The sequence below is a fragment of the Salminus brasiliensis genome, chromosome 1 (assembly GCF_030463535.1).
Source record: "Salminus brasiliensis chromosome 1, fSalBra1.hap2, whole genome shotgun sequence".
In the NCBI taxonomy this organism is placed as follows: Eukaryota; Metazoa; Chordata; class Actinopteri; order Characiformes; family Bryconidae; genus Salminus; species Salminus brasiliensis.
Genome location: NC_132878.1, coordinates 59,615,278 through 59,633,281, shown reverse-complemented (window position 1 = coordinate 59,633,281; position 18,004 = coordinate 59,615,278). Strand labels below are relative to the sequence as shown.

At 39.9% G+C, this 18,004-nt stretch overlaps 1 protein-coding gene across 3 annotated transcripts in view; it reads right to left on the bottom strand.

Moving 5' to 3' along the window:
- The window catches only part of fndc1 (fibronectin type III domain containing 1), a 53,585-nt gene extending 36,997 nt beyond the window's left edge, over window positions 1-16,588 (bottom strand). Inside the window, exons 1-2 of one of the 3 annotated variants that reach the window (XM_072684119.1) lie at window positions 16,116-16,588; window positions 171-365 (exon numbers count right to left, since the gene is read on the bottom strand). In XM_072684119.1, the coding sequence (XP_072540220.1) occupies window positions 171-365; window positions 16,116-16,188 (268 nt within the window). In that variant the 5' untranslated portion in view covers window positions 16,189-16,588. The remainder of the gene's footprint in view (window positions 1-170; window positions 366-16,115) is intronic. The other 2 variants (XM_072684128.1, XM_072684138.1) reach the window with 2 other exon arrangements.
- Window positions 16,589-18,004: the final 1,416 nt, after the last annotated feature.

The window sequence follows — 18,004 nt, the reverse complement described above, 5'->3', positions numbered from 1 at the left end:
ACACACGCGCGCGCACAAACACACACCGTGCACATTAGACACTACTGCATGCTCCTCTGTTCACTCTCAGCTTGAAGTAATCAAGCAATTAGAGTCTGTAATTGTTTTGTATTGAATGTCCACTGGTCTGCAGAATTGGTGGTGAGAGATATGCTAAGAGATATGCTTACCTACGTCCTCTAGTACCACGGAGCGGCGGTCCTTGTCCACCGTGATGAAGCGGAGAGATTTCATAGACTTGCCATAGCCGATATTGTAGCGGTCCACTGGCCGACCATCCAGCTCATTAGGTGGCTCCCATGTCAACTTTAAGCCCTTGTCCACCGACATTAGCTTCACATTGCGTGGACGCAGTGGTTTAAAGGCTGAGAGAGAGCAGAATACATCAGCTGCAAAGTTTGTTCACTAACACAAGTTCTGCCAGACTGGACAAGAATTATTGGTTTGGTATTTGGTATAAACCTCAAATGAACCCTTGAACAAATGAACATTTTGTATACTCCTCTTGTCCGACGGGTCAAAAATTACCCCAAGCAATCTATGTACCCTGGTGGTGTACAGTTGTCATGTCAAGTAAGAACCAACGATATGTTTTACTTTATCTAATGTTGGGATCACTATTGGAAAAGTCACTAAATTTCAAGCTAAAAAAAGATCAATTAGGATTTCTTCTGTATTGGTAAACATAGTCGACGTTCTTTTTTAAACCTTAAGACAGCATAAGGGTTAACTGTAACAATGTGTGAAAAACTCCACATCCACATCACTTTCACTCAAAGCGTGTGTTTCTCATTGCCTTGATACAGAATACAAACTTTCAGCTACAAAAAAGAACAGTTTAAACAGCTCAACACAGCTAATAGAACAAGTGCTTTCTCCAATTTTAACACAATACCACAATAACCATTGCTCAACAATCACATCACAAAACAGAGCCACCGCCATTCTTCACTGTAGGCAGGGTGTTCTTTTCAGCATATGCTTCATTCTACCTCCTTCAGACATAACGCTGATCCATAGGCCCAAGAAGTTCTGTTTTCTGCCAAGAAGTTCCCAGTTTTGTTTCATCGTTCCACAGATTTTTTGGGATTCTGTTCTGTGGAGCGATGAAACAAAGCTAGCACTTATTGGACCTATGGATCAGCGGTATGTCTGGAAGAGGCAGAATGAAGCATATGCTGAAAAGAACACTTTGCCTACAGTGAAGAATGGCGGTGGCTCTGTAATGCTTTGCTACCTCTGGCACTAGAAACCTGCAGTGTGTGGAGGGCAAGATGGATTCAAGTATCAGGAAATCCTAAGAGAAAATGTCATGCCTTCTGTGAGGAAGCTGAAGCTTGGGCATTATTGGACCTGTCAACCTTGATGTTACAGTAATATTAGTGAACTGGAGGCCAATGCCCACGAGGAATGGGCTAAGATTCATCAGGAAACCTGCCAGAAGCTGGTGTCTGGCTATGAAACACACTTACTGCAGGTCATAACAGCAGAAGAGTGCTAAGTACAAAAGATGCCTGTAATGAAAAGGTTGAATAATATTGAGACAGCAGTAGTCATTAAAAGTATTTAGTATTTAGTGTTGATTTTGGAGAAAGCACTTGTTACATTAGCGATGTTGAGATATTTAAATTGGTCTTTGATTGGTTTAGTGCAAACGGCTAAAAGTTGCTGTATGTACATGTATATGCCATTAAATGTTGCTAATAAACCTAATTTGCAATGGAGGTTAAATCATTTTCACTGCAACTGTATATGTACATAATAATAACATAGATCAGATTTTGCTTAAGTTTTAGACAAACGAATCACACCTGGAAGATTTATAGAAATGTTAAATTTAGCTTTTAGGAATTGCGGTTTTCATTGAGAAAGTCAAGATGCTGGACAGGAACACCTGACCAAGTAATGGGACGAGTACTAGTGTGGAACAATGTTTGTATTCACTGTACAAAAATCTTATAAGTAATGACCTCTCACCTTGCTACCTATTCCTTAGTCTAGTTGAGGGGATCTTAAAATATGAAAATAAAGGTGATCATGGATGTGATCACAGAGCTCATGACAACACTATTGCTGGATGCAATAGATGCTGCCTTTAGAAAGAAGTCACAGCAGAACCATGTGGGGAATATCTGTGTGTGCATCAGTTGTATCAGGCCGGGTGGACGGGTGTAATTAGACGGGCAGTAAGGAGATAAAGAAAATTTACAGTAATATCCTTTGTTCCACTTTAGTTCCTGAGATATTTAACGTACTATGACACATATAGTAGCATATATTTAGCAGTCAGCTTGTAGAAGACATGAGGTAAAAAAAAGGTAAGTACAGCTTTTAACAGCAAACACTACCTAAGAAAGCTTACAGGGAGGTAGAGTTCAGTCTCTTACAGTTGTGGAGCCTAGGAAAATAATCTGTTGCAGAATCTGGTAGTGATGGCCTGGATGCTCCGGTACTATTTGCAAGGAAAAAAATGGGATGTGTGGGATCATTTACAATGCTGGTGGCTTTGCGGATGTAATGTGTGGTGTAAATGTGCATGATGGAAGGGAGACAGAGCCTGATGATCTCAGCTGTCTTCATGATCTTCCGTAGGGTCTAGCGGTTAGAGACATAGCAATTTCCAAACCAGGCAGTAAGGCAGCTGCTCAAGATGTTCTCTCTGTATAACATGGTCAGGATGAGATGCGGGAAATGAGCTTTTGTCAGTATCCACAGGAAGTAGAGACACTGTTGGGCTTACTTGGCTACAGAGCTGGTGTTGAGGGACCACATTAAGTTGACTATGAAATGTAAACACAAAGGAACTTTTCTTAACAATCACCAGAGCAGAGCTGTTGATGTTCATCTAGGAGTAATGGGTGTGAGTGCAACAGGAAGACAGTAACTAATGCAGAACATTGGAGACTTATTTGGCATAGGGAAGATTGTGGTGAGCTTGAAGCGTGCTGGGATGGTCGTTGCTGCTCAGTGAGACGTTGAAGATGTCAGTGAGAACATACGCCAACTGGTTTGCACATCCCCTGAGGACTCACTCATGTCAGTTGTAATCATGCAGAGCACCTAGTCACTGGGAGAAGGGATAATCTTTCTCAATGTGCTTTAAAGCCTTAAAAAGCCTATGGACCACCCGCAGGCAGAAACTTCTAATACCACCAGAGGTCTCTGTATTTACTGAATAATATGTCTTAGTGCATAAAAAGCCTTTCTGCGTTAAGGGGTTAAGATAGGTGTAAAAGTCATTCAGTGCGACTAGAAAGGAGGCATCACTGTCAGGCAGGTGTTTTGTAATTGGTGATGGGCTGAATGCCCTGCTACATGTGCCCTGTGTCAGCAGTGTCCTGGAAGTGGCCATGGATTTTTTGTGCAAAGGCATGCTTTGCCTCTTCGATGACCTAGGACAGGTTTATCCTTGTTCCCTTGTTCTTATGGCTGCCTTGTCATTTGACATTAAGGGGATTCTCCTCCAGGTAGCATGTACACATAGCTTTTTCTGTAATCCATCTGAGAGTTGAGTTATGGACTGCAGTGTCTATCAGTGGCAGACATGACTACAGGTTGTTGTAATGTTGATTTTAAGTTAGGGTAAAGCTGCAACAACAAAAAGCACCATTTTGTTAGACTCGGAGTGACCACAGCATACCACTGCGCCGCTATTCCGTTTTAGCCTTAATGAGAGATGAAGTAAAGAGATAAAATTTAGTCAGTTTTGTCATACTGCCATTGTGCTGTAGCATTTTGATAGTCTTGGTGTAACTAACTGAACATTTTTTTTTACACTATATGTCCAAATATTTGTGGACACCCTTTCCAATGAATGCATTCAGGTACTTCAAGTCCCACTCATTGCTGACATAACTGTGCACACACAGCTTGTCTAGTCCTTGTAAAGATGTACTGCCAATAGAATAGGAGTCTCTGAAGCAGATGAACATAAACCTATTGGCACCGTGAACTAATGCCAGACATGGGCTGAGGGGTATGAAGCTTGTGGAACTGTATTCTTTGGAATGATGGTGCCCAATCTAATACTTTTGGGTATTGAGTGGGTATACTGAGTTGGGGAGTTGGGGATGAGGTGGGGTGGTAATCATCCAACATCCTGACCTTACTAAGGCTCTTGTTGTGGAATGCAATCAAATCGCCACAACAACGCTCCAACATCTATGCACAGATTTATGTTGATTAATTTAACACTTTAATTAAACTTGAGTTAAATTGCGTAGGTAAAAACTCATGGACCACAGGGCAGGGACCTAGCCATTTTTCATTTGCCCAACATTGTATAGTCACTTTATTAACTTTTATATTTTTTGTTATATATATATATATATATATATATATATACTTTATGTCACCTATAATATAGAGGTGCTTAATAAAAAACACTTTAATTTACAAGTACAACAATGAGCTGTCTAGTATATGTATATGTATAGTTCAAACCTTATTTCTAAAATGTGCCAGTGAGAGTTAATTAAGTAATGTATGTTCAGTTGAATTTACTTAAGTATCTTTTATAACTATGTGATTTGACTCACTTTTTTTTAATTTCGTCTCATGACTTAGAATTATTACTATTTACATAACTAAATGAATCTCTTCATCACAGAGCTCTAATTACATTGTACATTCAAATGCAATTGATCATCTCGATCCTCAACACAGGCCTTATTTGGAAATCTGAGAAAACTTGACATTGGACGCTAACCTTAAAAAGAGCAGTGGACACAACAGCTCTGGAATTATTATTTTTTTCCCTTTTAGATCCATCTTTCATTACCAGCATGTTTTTGTACACAGCAATATGGGGTGCTCCCTGACTTCTGCTTTGCTGTTCTAGCCAAACAGATGGAGATGTGGGTGGAGTAACAGGGTGCTGAGGAGATTGAGTGGAGTAATGGGGCTATGAGGAGATAGGGGAGGAGTAATGGGCATTGATGAGATGGTGGTGGAGTAATGGGGCATTAAGGAGATGGGGTAGACTAATAGACTGTTTTGAGGTTCTTATACAGTGTCTTATACAGATACATAACATATATCACAGACATATATGTATATATATATATATATATATATATATATATATATATATATATATATATATATATATATATATATATAGCATTTAAAAAAATATTATCTTCTACATATATTTCACTGGTTTGAATTAGTAATAAAAGCTCCTTTGAGTCCTATGACTGTCCAGTGTTGTACCACTTGGAAGATTAGTTATGTTTATCATCACCTTTTAATACATTTTAAAGTACTTCTGTTTTGTAAGTCTCTAAATTGTGCTGCTATAGCAACTGTACAGTGTTACCTAAATAATTCAAGTAACTAAACTTTGCATTTTACAGTTCAGTTTTTCATAATTTCAGCACAGAAAAGTCAGGACAACTCGCCAAGGAATAATCTGATGGGAGCCAAGCACTGAAGTAATGCAGATGCATAAATCCAGTTAGCTTTGGTCTGTGAAGATGTGTCTTCTTCATGAAGTCAGTGAGGCACTCATGTCTGAAAGTGTTACGTGCTGATTTTTGTTTGTCAAAACTGCGTTTGATTTTGAGGGTGGACTGAAAATTCCTTTCATCACTGCATCTGCTCACTGTACAACAACATGAGCTTGGCCACCAGCATCTTTCTCTCTCACACACAAATATGGATTCGCACACATCCACACCCACACACACACACAGTTTTCAGTTATTTTTTAGTATACACTACCATTGTATTTGCACCATATATACACCGTTTGAAATTGCCATTCAAAAGTATTTGAAATATCTAGATTTGTATAGCAAAAAAGACAGGGGTATTTCTGCCCAGTGATTCTGAGCAACTTTGACAAGAGCTAGATTGTGAAGGTCAGCTGACAAAGCATCTCCAAAACAACAGGTCTTGTGGGGTGTTCCCAGTATGCAGTGTATAGTACCTACTAAAAGTGGTCCAAGGAAGGACAACCAGTGAACTGGTGACATGGTCAATGATGCAGACAGTACATTTGGACAGGGACCTGCTGCTAACATCTTGATGCCAGATATTACAGGACACCTTCATCTTGTGGAGACATTTCTTAATGGATGGATCAGAGCTATTTTGGCAGCAGATGGAAACCTACACAGTTTTAGAGGTTTTAATGTTAGGGGTGATCAGTAAATGTAAATATTTATAAAGAAATACCATCACTAAGTGCTGGGTGATATGGCCTCAAATGAGTATCACAATTTGTTGAACATTTTGCCTCCATTGCAATCAATGAATGATTATATAAGCTGCTCGAATTGCTTAGTTGGCTCAGTGTTTGAGTTCTCCCCTATGTTGTAGACTGGGCAGGGCGGAGTCACGTCACTACACATGCGATAGTATGTTTTTAGGGGGACATTACATGAACACACACAATCAGTAAAGTTCACTGTTAAAAGTATAAGATCCTTGAGGAACTTTTGCTGGTTCCATTTAAAATTGAGGAGAAATATCTGAAGATGCTTTAAGGAACCTTTAAGAAAAAGGTTCCTTGAAGGTTCTTCAAAGCACCTTAAGAGGTTTCAAATTGAAGAACCTGCAAATATTCCTGAAAGGATCTTTTACTTTTAATAATCATAATGGGCAAAAAAAAAAAAAGATTTGACGGGCCCTGAATGTCAGCTTAGATTAATGACGGGCTCTGAATGTCAGTTTAGATTAAGTTTCAGTTAATTGCTCAGCCCTAAATGTAGTAACCAGTTTATATAATATCCCTATATGAAACCATATTAATACCATAAGTGATTCCAAACCTTTGAATGGCAGTACAACTGAACAGCTACTGTGTTCGTCTTGTGAACTAACTCTGCATGTACCACAAACAAACACATGGTCATTTCTGATCACTGCTTCATAATACAGCTCCCTCAGATGTTTTGAACACTGTCAGAGAACTTGTCACACATGTCAGTCCTGTTTCTAATAACACACACATTTGCATGTGCATTCCAAACAGTCTATGATCTGCCCTGTCTTTAGATTTATGACCCATGGGTGGGTCCATATTTTGATTAGATCAAGCTCATCTAAAACCAAACAAGAGTTCAGTCTTTCCATCTAAAATAAACAGTTTATGGAGATCAGCACAGCCTCTAGCTGCATAATTTCCAAAATTCTGGAACACATTTAGAAAGAGGCTTGAAAGTGCAGTTAATTGCATTTCCATTATGTATGCAACAGTTTTAGTGTATTACAGTGTAGAACAAACACAATGTGCACCTAGTATGTCACTTCAGTCCACTTTGTGTAATGTCCCCTGTCCTTTCTGTTTATGCAGCTTCAGGACCGTTCTATACTGTGTTGGCCTAACTCGAGTATGTTAGATAAAGCCCTTAAGAGCTAATGACTCAAATATCTCAGATATAGACAAACACGCATTTTCATTTCTGAACACACAGTAGCAAAATCAGTATTGTGTGTTGTAATTAGTCAACTTAGATGCTGTAAAACTGCTTCCATTGCTGATACAGAGACAAACACAGCTTCTATAATCTCCATCCAAATCCTCACAACAATGTTCCAACATCTAGTGATAAGCTTTTAGGAAGAGTTGAAGCTGATGATACTGCAGAGAAAGCAGTACAAAAGCAGCACTAATACTTTTCATTAATTCAGAAGGAATGCTGGATGAGAACGGGGCTACAGACTTTTTGACCTGTACTATGCCTCATCCTCACATGTTAAAGTATTAATGAGATTATATACTGCACAAAATAAGGGGAAATGACATGGCAAGTAAAAACAACTGAACTAGGACTGTACTATATTGGAAATAAAAACTGACATCACAATGTATTTTTCTTTTCTGCAATAAATTCTGTAATAATACAAACTACAAGAATTTTCACCAGATTTCACCAGAACTCATCAGAAGCCAGTGATCCAACAACCAATGTCTTTAATAATGCACTCTGTGTATCCAGGATTGGAGCAAAATGTGTAAAATGTAGCAGATTTTACACATTTTGTGATGTTGGAATTTTCTGTCAGTGCAATGACAATGCTGACGCAATATATTGTGCAGCCCTAACAGGAACAAATACTATCAGTCTAAATGTTGAACACTGTCATTTACACAGCCCCTTGTTCTCTATTATAATCAAAGGCCCTAACTCTGATCTCGTGGACCCCCTTGCCATGCACATTTTAAAGTATTTTCAACCCAACACAAAACATCATGAATTAAGACATGTGTTCATGTGTTCCAGAGAAAAGAATTTATGTTTTATGTATATATTTAAAACATTTAATCTATACTACATTAAAGGTAAGTCACAGATTTTTATATCAGGTCATGTGGGATCATTTCTATTGGTCCTTCCATTCAAAAAAGAAGATATAAGGATTGTGTGTGACAATAAAAGGTTTTGAAAAAAGAGTGGTGATGTATGTTGGACAGATGATGACATGATATGCTGTCTGCATAAGCCTTGCCTTACTCAAATGGACCATCTTGCTGGGCAAGTCTGGTCCAGTTAAACACTCCACACCCTCATACCTTCTTCTCTACCTGGGTGATCCATGTTTCTGAGAGTGGAGACAAAGAGGTCATGTTCGACTTTACTAGACCTCATAAGATTAAGTACTTTAAGTACTTTTTATTTTTACATAATCAAAATAGTAATTTTACAGAATGAGAAAATCATTCCTTACTTGTAATGGAAGACATTTTGGGCCATTTTAACTGAGTCATTCATAATAAAGGTAGAACACAATTCAGGTATTTAAAAATATGCGACAGTATGAAAAGATCTGAATTTATGAAATGAAGTCTGTTTGCACACACTTAGTCTATCAAACTATTTTGTGTGAGATCATAGTCTGTAGACTTGACCAGTGGAAGGCTGTGTGGATTTTAGCTTGTGTCTGCTATCCCAGTGTCAGCCATATTCATGCATTCATTTAATAAGAACTCATGGAAAGAGCTGCAGGGCAAGCACCTGCTGTCTCCACAGTACAAAGTGTCACTAAAGCATGTGAAACATTTACACACAACCCTTAACCCACACACACACACAGACACAAAGCCTACATACAGCCTACACACAGTGGGCACCTATTTGCTAAGTGCATTATGTATGTTCCCTAACAGACTGATGACCAAAGCCTTCATGAGCTACATCATATGTCCAAAACTGTCCAGTCGCCCCTTCTAATTAGTTTATTCAGCTGCTTTAAGGTGCAGTAGTTGCTGAAAAAGGCAGTGCACACACTGCTTGCATAATCTCCATAGAAAAAGCACTAAATAGAATAGAATGGGATGCCACACATACTTCTTGTGGGAATTGGTGATTGTTATGATGGGCAGAAGAAAGCTGAAGAAGGCTCATCATGCAGCAAGAGGTGCTTGGCCTTGTTTACTATGAATAGCTGCTCAGCTTTCCTGGTGAAAAGAATCTCTTTTCAAGTATTATTGACCAAGACATACTGAGACACAATTCCCAAGGTCCATGTAAGTAAAGGGATGAAAGAGCAAGCTTGACAGCTCACAGAAAGTCAGAGATCAGCCAAGCCCCTACAGTGGCAGTGTCCATAAGAGGGAAGGCGGTGTACTGTACTGTCCCAGCACTTTATCATGCAGTAACCAATGCTGGTGCAATTATTGCTTATCTTGGTCTTTAAACTGGTCAGAGATCACAGGTGGAAGAATTCAGAGTCCTGAAGAGAAAGAACCTTGAGTTGGATGTCAGGTGGAATAGTTTCACTGATCAGGCAGGCAGATGGTCAGGAGAGTTCAGGAGAGCCCATGTGGAGAGGAGAAGAGGAGGCAGACAAAGCAAGGAAGCAGGAGAGCTCAGCTGCATACAAAGCGGGCAAAACTGATGTCTCACAGCTGGCGCAGAATCTTTGTTATGGGACACAGAAGGAAGATATGGGAATTTATAGGACATTAAGTTGGGAGCAGGAGGAGCTTCAGGCATGTTCTTCTGCCTACACTTAACCCCCCCTCCCCCTGAATTGAGCTGTGGAGCAGCAAATAACAGTAATAAACAGTTATAAATAATAACTGCTATTGCACACTGAAAAAAAAAAACAGACAGAATTGTATTAAACACATAATGGCTGTGCCTAAAATGCATCCCTACTCCCTCACTAGTACTGCACTATATGGAGAGGGAGTATTTAGTTTACTAAGTAGTGGAAGTAAGTGAATTCGGACACTTCCTCATTGTCAACACGCATCAGCACCGGTCACATAAACAAACACGTGAGTGGCTTAGCTGTGTTTACATGCCCACACACACACAGAATTCTGAATCAGTAAAAGCCTTGTGCTGTTCCTGGAACAATCTTTGACCATTACGCTGCTTAGACACATAAGCTTCCCATTAACAAACTACATTGCAAAATATTTATAAAAAATTCATGATGAGTGATTGCTTGTAACTATCACTTGCTTATATGAGCAAAGGTCAATGCCACTCACTATGCATTTTGGTCCACATACCCCTCATGTAGTGAGCTACAATGTTTACTACAAATTACGAGTGCATTGTGGGAAATTGTATTGCCCTCAAATTCCACTTTATGATTCGGACACTCGGCCCGACATACTTATTAGTGCCCTAAAACATAAATAGGGAGCCAATTCAGTCACAGCCCTAAAATCTCCTGTTACATTGTGGTACTGATGAAGTTTCGTCAGTTAAAGTCATAGACTACATCTGTCCCTCAGCTGGTGCTTTCTTCTTGTTTCTCCTCATACCTCTCTGTATCTCTCTCGCTGTCAGTCTCTCTCTCTCTCTTTTTTTGTTTACATGTACTGAGTCTCTGTATTCTGGCAACCCTCGTACCTGACATACTGCACAGTTCCCGCCAAAATACCCAGCAGCTGACGTGTGTTAAGGTACGACGTTATGGAAAAAAAGCCCTTGAGCCTCATTCTTTCCAATACACCTTTTATCTGTCAGGAAGACTGGGGAGGTGTAATTGGGCACTGCTGAGAGTTTTGGAATGAGAGTTACATGGTGGTGAAAAGCTTTTCAGCCACACTGCAGAGTGCCCTGGGATTTGAACTCATCCTTGAGCGCGAAGTATGTTGAGCACCTAAACGCTCAGAGCCCTGTAATGCAAAAAGCATGCCGTACTGAAATTTCTATGAGGACAAAGTTGACAACTCCATAGTAAAACATATTACTAAATGTACGTTCTAGCAAATGACACTCAAATGAGAGCTTAAAATGGGATTTTATTGTACATCTTACTGTACATCTGGTTCAACAAAACTAATATCAGGCCATATCAGGCAACAACTTCATTTCTGCTCTTATTTTATGAATGTGGCATGCCAAATTCAAGGCCTATAAGACTTCATAGTTGTCCTCACTAGTTAGCCAGGGTAGATTTATTTGAGGGTGAGCAAGGGGATGGCCAACATCACTAGGCAAAGGTCTACATACAACAGTTAATGGGTAAAACTACGTAAGTAAGAATGACCATTTTCTGTTGATATCTAATGCATTATCTGTTTATAGTAATATATCTATTATAAGTAGTATTAGTATTATCTGTTATTATTAGAAGTAATAATATCATGCATTTTCTGATACATATTCAGTGTAGAGATCATTTTATTGCCTAATTACTTTTGTCCTTTATCAGTCACTGAATGTCTTGTCTAATCTGAATGGTAATTGAAATATTTTAGTAAAATAGGTCAATAATGAAGAATGTGATAATAATCTGCATAAACATAAAGTCAGTCGGAAGGTCATTTCCCTCTTCATCTCATCCCACCTGAAGTTGCACCAGTGCTCTCCACTATAGCCTTCATTTTTTGTCCGTAGAATGAACATTGTAGATTGATCTTTTTTATAGAGTGAGGAAAGAAGGCAGGGGAAGGTGAGGAGAAGTGTAGTACTTTTGTGTGTGCAGGAAGTGAAGTTTTATTCCAGCTGCATTTGATTTATATGGAGAGGAAAGTATGATAATTTAATTGTAATGGTGCTGATGGCATCTATGATTTTAATCCAGTCTGAAATTGCAATGTTATGTAATGGCTGTGGAGTGAATGGTCTTTTGTTATAGTTTAAGGTGGGTGACAAGGCTGCTTGGTTGTGCCTGTGGCATAATGCTGACGTATTCATCCGGGCCATGGCCTTTTAATCTGACAAATTACATTACAGAACCTCCTCGGGTCAAACCAGTCCAGCTCATATAGTGCTACAGAACACCAGGAGAACACCAGGAGAAAGCAATAAGCATTCTATATCGTATGAAAAAGGGTTCTTCAGCTTTAACTAACAAGGGTGGAGCCCTTTTTTGGTGCTATATAGAGCAATTTACTAAAGGTTTACTATAGAACAATCTTTAAGAGGTTTTCCCTGTAAATGGACAACCATTTAACAGGCAAAGAATAATTTAGGCCTTCAAATGTTTCTTTTGTGGTTCTAATAAAAGTCAGATAACCTTAAAGTACAGTTTTAGGAGTGTAGTTCACAGCAGCACAGAGCAGAGAGAAGGAGGAGAAATGAGCAAGGCACTGCGGAGGATACAGAAGAGGCTGAAAGCAAAGGACTATAACACACAGCTGCTGACGGCAGTCCCAGGCTGCACTGAGTGACCTCATATAAAGAGCTATTTCCAAAACAGAGTGAAGACGAATGAGAAAAAGAGAGGAAAAGGCAGCAGCTTGAGAGAGAGAGAGAGAGAGAGAGAGAGAGAGAGAGAGCTCTATTGTAACGTGGCAGCTAACTGTGCTCGGTGGGATCTGGCCACTTCCAAAATTCCTCTGCAAGGATGAGAGAATAGGAGCGGAGTGCAAAGAGAGAGGAAAGGATGGACAGATGAAAACAGGAGAGTGAAAAGAGTAGGAGAAAAAGAGAGAGAGAGCGAGAGAGAGAGAGAGAACGCAAGAGAGAAAGAGAGACAGAGTAAGCAAAAGCGAGGGGGGGGGAGTCTGGACAAAATTGATTTCACGACCTAAGGGTGAAGCAATGTCCAAAACATCTGCTTGTAAGCTCCCGGATGGCCCATAAAAGCTGGAGACTCTGGTTTGTTCAGGACTGCTGTAATGTGTTGAGACACGTGCTGATTGCAGCACTAACTGCTAACAACCCGTCATGTTCATTGTACACACCATTTATGTGGCCATTCCAACCTGAAGACCTGCTCTCCACAACCATCATGCTTGTGGTACTGAGATCCTGCTGCACAGCTTGTGAAGGCTCTCTCCGTGCTGCTCACCGAGAGCCTCAGTCCGCTAGCTGAGTATGCAGTGAGGTCACTGGTTATTTTTCTGCTTTTTTGGCGCAAACCTCTCAGTCTGAGAGCATTTTCCATTAGTGATGTAGAGCAGACTGCTCCTTTACCATGGTTCCTTTAGCTGAGCATGGAAACGAAAACTCTGTGGGCAGGTTTCCAGGCTGAGATTTAGCCTAGGCCTAGACTTAAAAAGAATGTCCAATGGGGATTCACCACTGGCACTGCAATTTAGCCCAAGACTAGGCTTAAACCATGCCTGGAGTTTTGGTGAAGCATTTTGCTTCAGCATTAACCCATTAATGTCCATATCTAAAATGTGAAAGTCACTTTGCTTCCAAGCCTGAGCTAAAAAATCTGAAGAATGTCTTTAAATCGATCAAAACATATGACTAAAAAAGAGAGTTTTAATCACTTAAATGTATATTTATCATATCAAATACAAGCTTTTGGTCACAATGCAAAATGGAAATGGGCTTAACTTTGATCACAGTACTGTTGACCAATCAGAACAAGGCCTGTAGCATTTTCCTTATTAGCCAAATTTAGTGTAGTTGGACATGAATGGGCTAAGACTTCTTTCTTTTTTTTTACTTTTTGCATGATTTGAAAACTCCATTCACACTGTGTTCACGTTGTAGGATGAACAGACCAATAAAAATGGTTCAAAATGTCTGTTTTTTTTAAACAGACTTCCATAGAAACGTTTTTTTCCCAGTCCTGTAAAATTACAGATTTGAGCTTTTTGACAGCAACAATATGAGGGTGGAATTTATGTTCCTGACACTGAATCAGGTAGAACCTGATTCAGCTCTCAGCAACTTGTGTTCTTTCTGATATAAATAAACTGTAGCTCAGTTTAGAAACATTGAGAACATCAGGGTTTCCCAAAAACAGATAGATAAAAACAGATAATTCTTAAAGGGTTGAGCGAGAACCACACTGAACACTCTCTCTCTACCAGTTAGGAAGATCCTAACACCAAGGCGTTTCTGGGAAACTGGGCCCAGACTCTGGCAGCTCTTAAATCTGATCAATGCCACTACAAGTGAACACATGGACGGCATCATATTCGCGTGTTGCTGTGGGTGTTGTACTGTGTACAACACAGCCAGCCTCTGCTGCATAATTGAAAGTGCATGCCTGCAACATGTGCATTGCAACTGTAGACCAGACAAACCAGAACACTGCTTCTTAGTGGAACTAGCTAAGAGGCCACTGAATGAACACACACAGTGATGAATTAACACCTATAGGCTTTATTTGAGTCGAACCCGGCACGAATGAACACTGAGTTAGGCCTAATTTAACACCGAAGAAGTCCAGCATGTGGCACTATAAAAAACAAACTCCTCAGACACTACTTTCCTCCTGTTCCTCCTTTTCTCAGCACTCTCGGGCCGCGCTGAGGATGTGTTACCTTAAACGCATTAGATCACACCCCTGGCATGTGTGCGGATTATTTTAACCATACGATTTATGAGCTAATTTTTATCCTTGTGCAGAGTGAAGCGGCTTGGATTGCACTCATGACCTCAGGCCATATTCCATAATATCCGAAAAGCAATGACACATTTAATAGTAAAAAGCACAAGTTGCTGCTGGATTTCACATCATGATTATGGTGCCTTCGATTCACTGAAACGTTTCGGCTGCTCATCAGTAGATGTATTATCAATGGCTGTCTTTTGGTTTACCTACTTTGGCAAAGTGGATAAAAGTGTACATACCTAAAAGCACACACTGCTGTCTAATGAAAAACATCTCATTTTTAGATTTCTCCGATGTTTGGACCCTGGTGCTGCTCTGTACCCTGTGTAAATAATTCTGGATGAATGAACCAATAGAAATGCTCCAAAACAACTCATAAAAATACATTAATAACATTATTTTTTACATTGACTTCCATTCAAAGATAGAAAGGTTTTTTCCTTCTCCTGTAAAGTCATTTTAGAGATACAACTTTTTCATTGGACATCGACATAAAAGTTATGCATAAACATATACATATATACATATGATACACAAAAGTACAAACACATTTTATTCATCTGCAGCTGACACATATGACTTAAATAAAATCAACCTCCTTCACACCCACAACACTGTTCACCACAATCTTTGTGTATATTGCTTGTCCCCTCTATGTGTATGTAAATAATGTACACTGTCTGTATATTATTGTCCTTATATAGTCTGCTTATCGCCCATATACTGTGTATATTGTATTTAGTGTATTGTAAGTAAATCATGAGCCTACGTACATTGTCAGTATATACTAAAGAGACACCAACAGACAGAATTCATTGCATGTCAACAATCTGATGTGATCTGATTCTGATTTCCTTGGAGAGAGGTTTTTGATTCCTGGTAAGAAAAAAATATTTAGCTTGTACTGGTAAACAAAAACAGCTGTCTAGTTTGATACAGTACTTTGTGACAGCTCTTCAGTCAGCCTACACTCTAATAAATACAGGTGCTACAAAAGGTTGTTAGAGCGATGCCATAGAAGAACCAATTTTGGTTCCTTAAAGAACCAATTTAAAGAACCTACATCAAGAGCAGGTTCTTCAGACTCACACATCTCTATGACCCACATGGTTCTTTATGGAACCAAAAGTGGTTCTTCAATGGCATCACTTATTGAACCATTACCAGCATCTTCATTTTTAAAATTGTACTGAATAAACCTCAGTACCAGTGCCAGCTTTGCAGCTCACAAATAATTTACAGATAATAACACAATTATTATTATTATTATTATTATTATTATTATTATTATTATTATCATTATCATCATCATCATCATTTCCTTCGTTGCTTAAGTGCCTTTAAAGCTGAGTGGCGAGCGCGCGTGTGTGTGTGCAGGTGTGTGTGCATGCGGCTCCTACCTGTGAGCGGCGGGCTGAGGGCGCAGAGCGTGAGCAGGAGCGAAAGGAGAGCGCGTGCTGCGGCGGGACCCATGGCTAATGAGGGAGCAGCGGCGCGCGGCCGTTACACACGCGGTGGAGAGCAGGAGGAGGAGGCGGTGAACTCGGTGCCGCGTGGGCTCCGGCGCTATGGCTCCCTCTAACGGGCTCTCTTGCTATCTTTTGCTGGGGGTAGTCCAGAGTTAAGCAGAAGTCCAAAGTAGAATGAGAAGAGTGAAAGATTCATAGAGTCAAGAGTCATACGAGTCATACGAGTCATAAGATCCCGCAGACAGTGTCTTTCCACACGTTTCCTAACGTGTGCAGTCCCCGGAGGCTCCTCTGGACTCCTCAGCGCTGCTGATGGAGTCTGTTCCCTCCCCAGTCTGTGCTCTATATCTTCTGATGATGATGATGATGATGATGTGGTGGAGTTGAAGACGTGAACACCCACTGCTTTGAACTTGAAAAGTGCCACAGCCTGCATTTCATATTTAAAATCCTCTATTTTTGTACTTTTTCTTCTGATGTGTATTACTACCAGTGTGGTAGTCAGTTTGGACTGGACTATGGAGAGAAGGTATGGTAAAAGGATGGCATTAGCTTTTAGCCTAGTTGGCTTCATGCTTTCATCTTTGTCCTGTGCCTAGTGTAAGCTCCCCTTCTGCAGACACTGATACAGGAAAAGCAGTGGTCTCGGGGTCTGGTCCTTATAGTAACCTATATTATACCTCATAACTTCATATCTAGAAGGGTCCGGTGGTGATGTGCTCCTTCTGATTATTAACAACACCAACACCATATTCTCCTGTCGCCGTCCCCTTATGCAGTTTCATCAGCTTAGGTTAGACTGGAGGTCTTCTCTCACATTATTCAAATGAGCTAACTCATCAGATTTTATTGAGCTTTAACCTAACTAACAATTATTGACTTTTTAGTGAGGAATAATACATAATAAAAAAGTTACATTTTTTTCAATTTGAAACTGGAGGATGCTTAGGGTGCTTTTGAAACCTTAAAGGAGGAAAAGGTTCCTTGAAGGTTCCTTAAAGTAGTTTAAGTATATATTCCTACACTAAAGAAAATCCAGTTCATCCAAGAGCTTTTAACATTTACATTTTACAGCATTTAACAGACGCTCTTATCCAGAGCGACTTACAAGGTAACTTGTATTATAGAGGAGGGTCAGCGTAGTGTTAGGGGTCATGCCCAAGGACTCTTATTGGTGTAGCGCAGCAGTCACCCAGCCTGGGAATCGAACCCCAGTCTTCCACATGGTGTGGCAGCTCAGTGGCAGGTAGTGGTGTTATCTGTTGCGTCACACCAACCATGTAGGGTTATGTTTTTAGTAGGTAATTTGGTCTCCTCAACATCTAGCTGCCACCAAGTATACCAACTGATTAATGTACCTTACTAAAAACCAACAGTGAGGAAATTATTCAAATTATTTCAATGCTGTCATTTAGGCAAAGAAAGTATGCACCAAATAATTACTGCAGAGGCGAGGTGTATTCTAAGAAAATCTTTGTGCTATGTAACGTTGCCCCATTATCGTTATTCACTTATTTGACATCTCATTAGGAACCTAACAACATAAAACAGTCACTTGTAATATTAATATAATATGAATATTTACACTGGACACTACTGAACCAAACCTTTTGCACACAGGTGCTTTGGGTAGTTGCCCAACCATTTCCTTCCACGCTTGCTTTGTTGCGATGTGAACAGTATCTGATAGAAAACAGTCTCTTTACACCATCTGCTTTTTGATGATCAAATGATGCCAGATTATGACGGCATGCTCTGTTGTCGGCACTTTGTGTGCTTGCTGTTAGACGATAGCTGGCCTGCAGCTCTGCCATGTACTG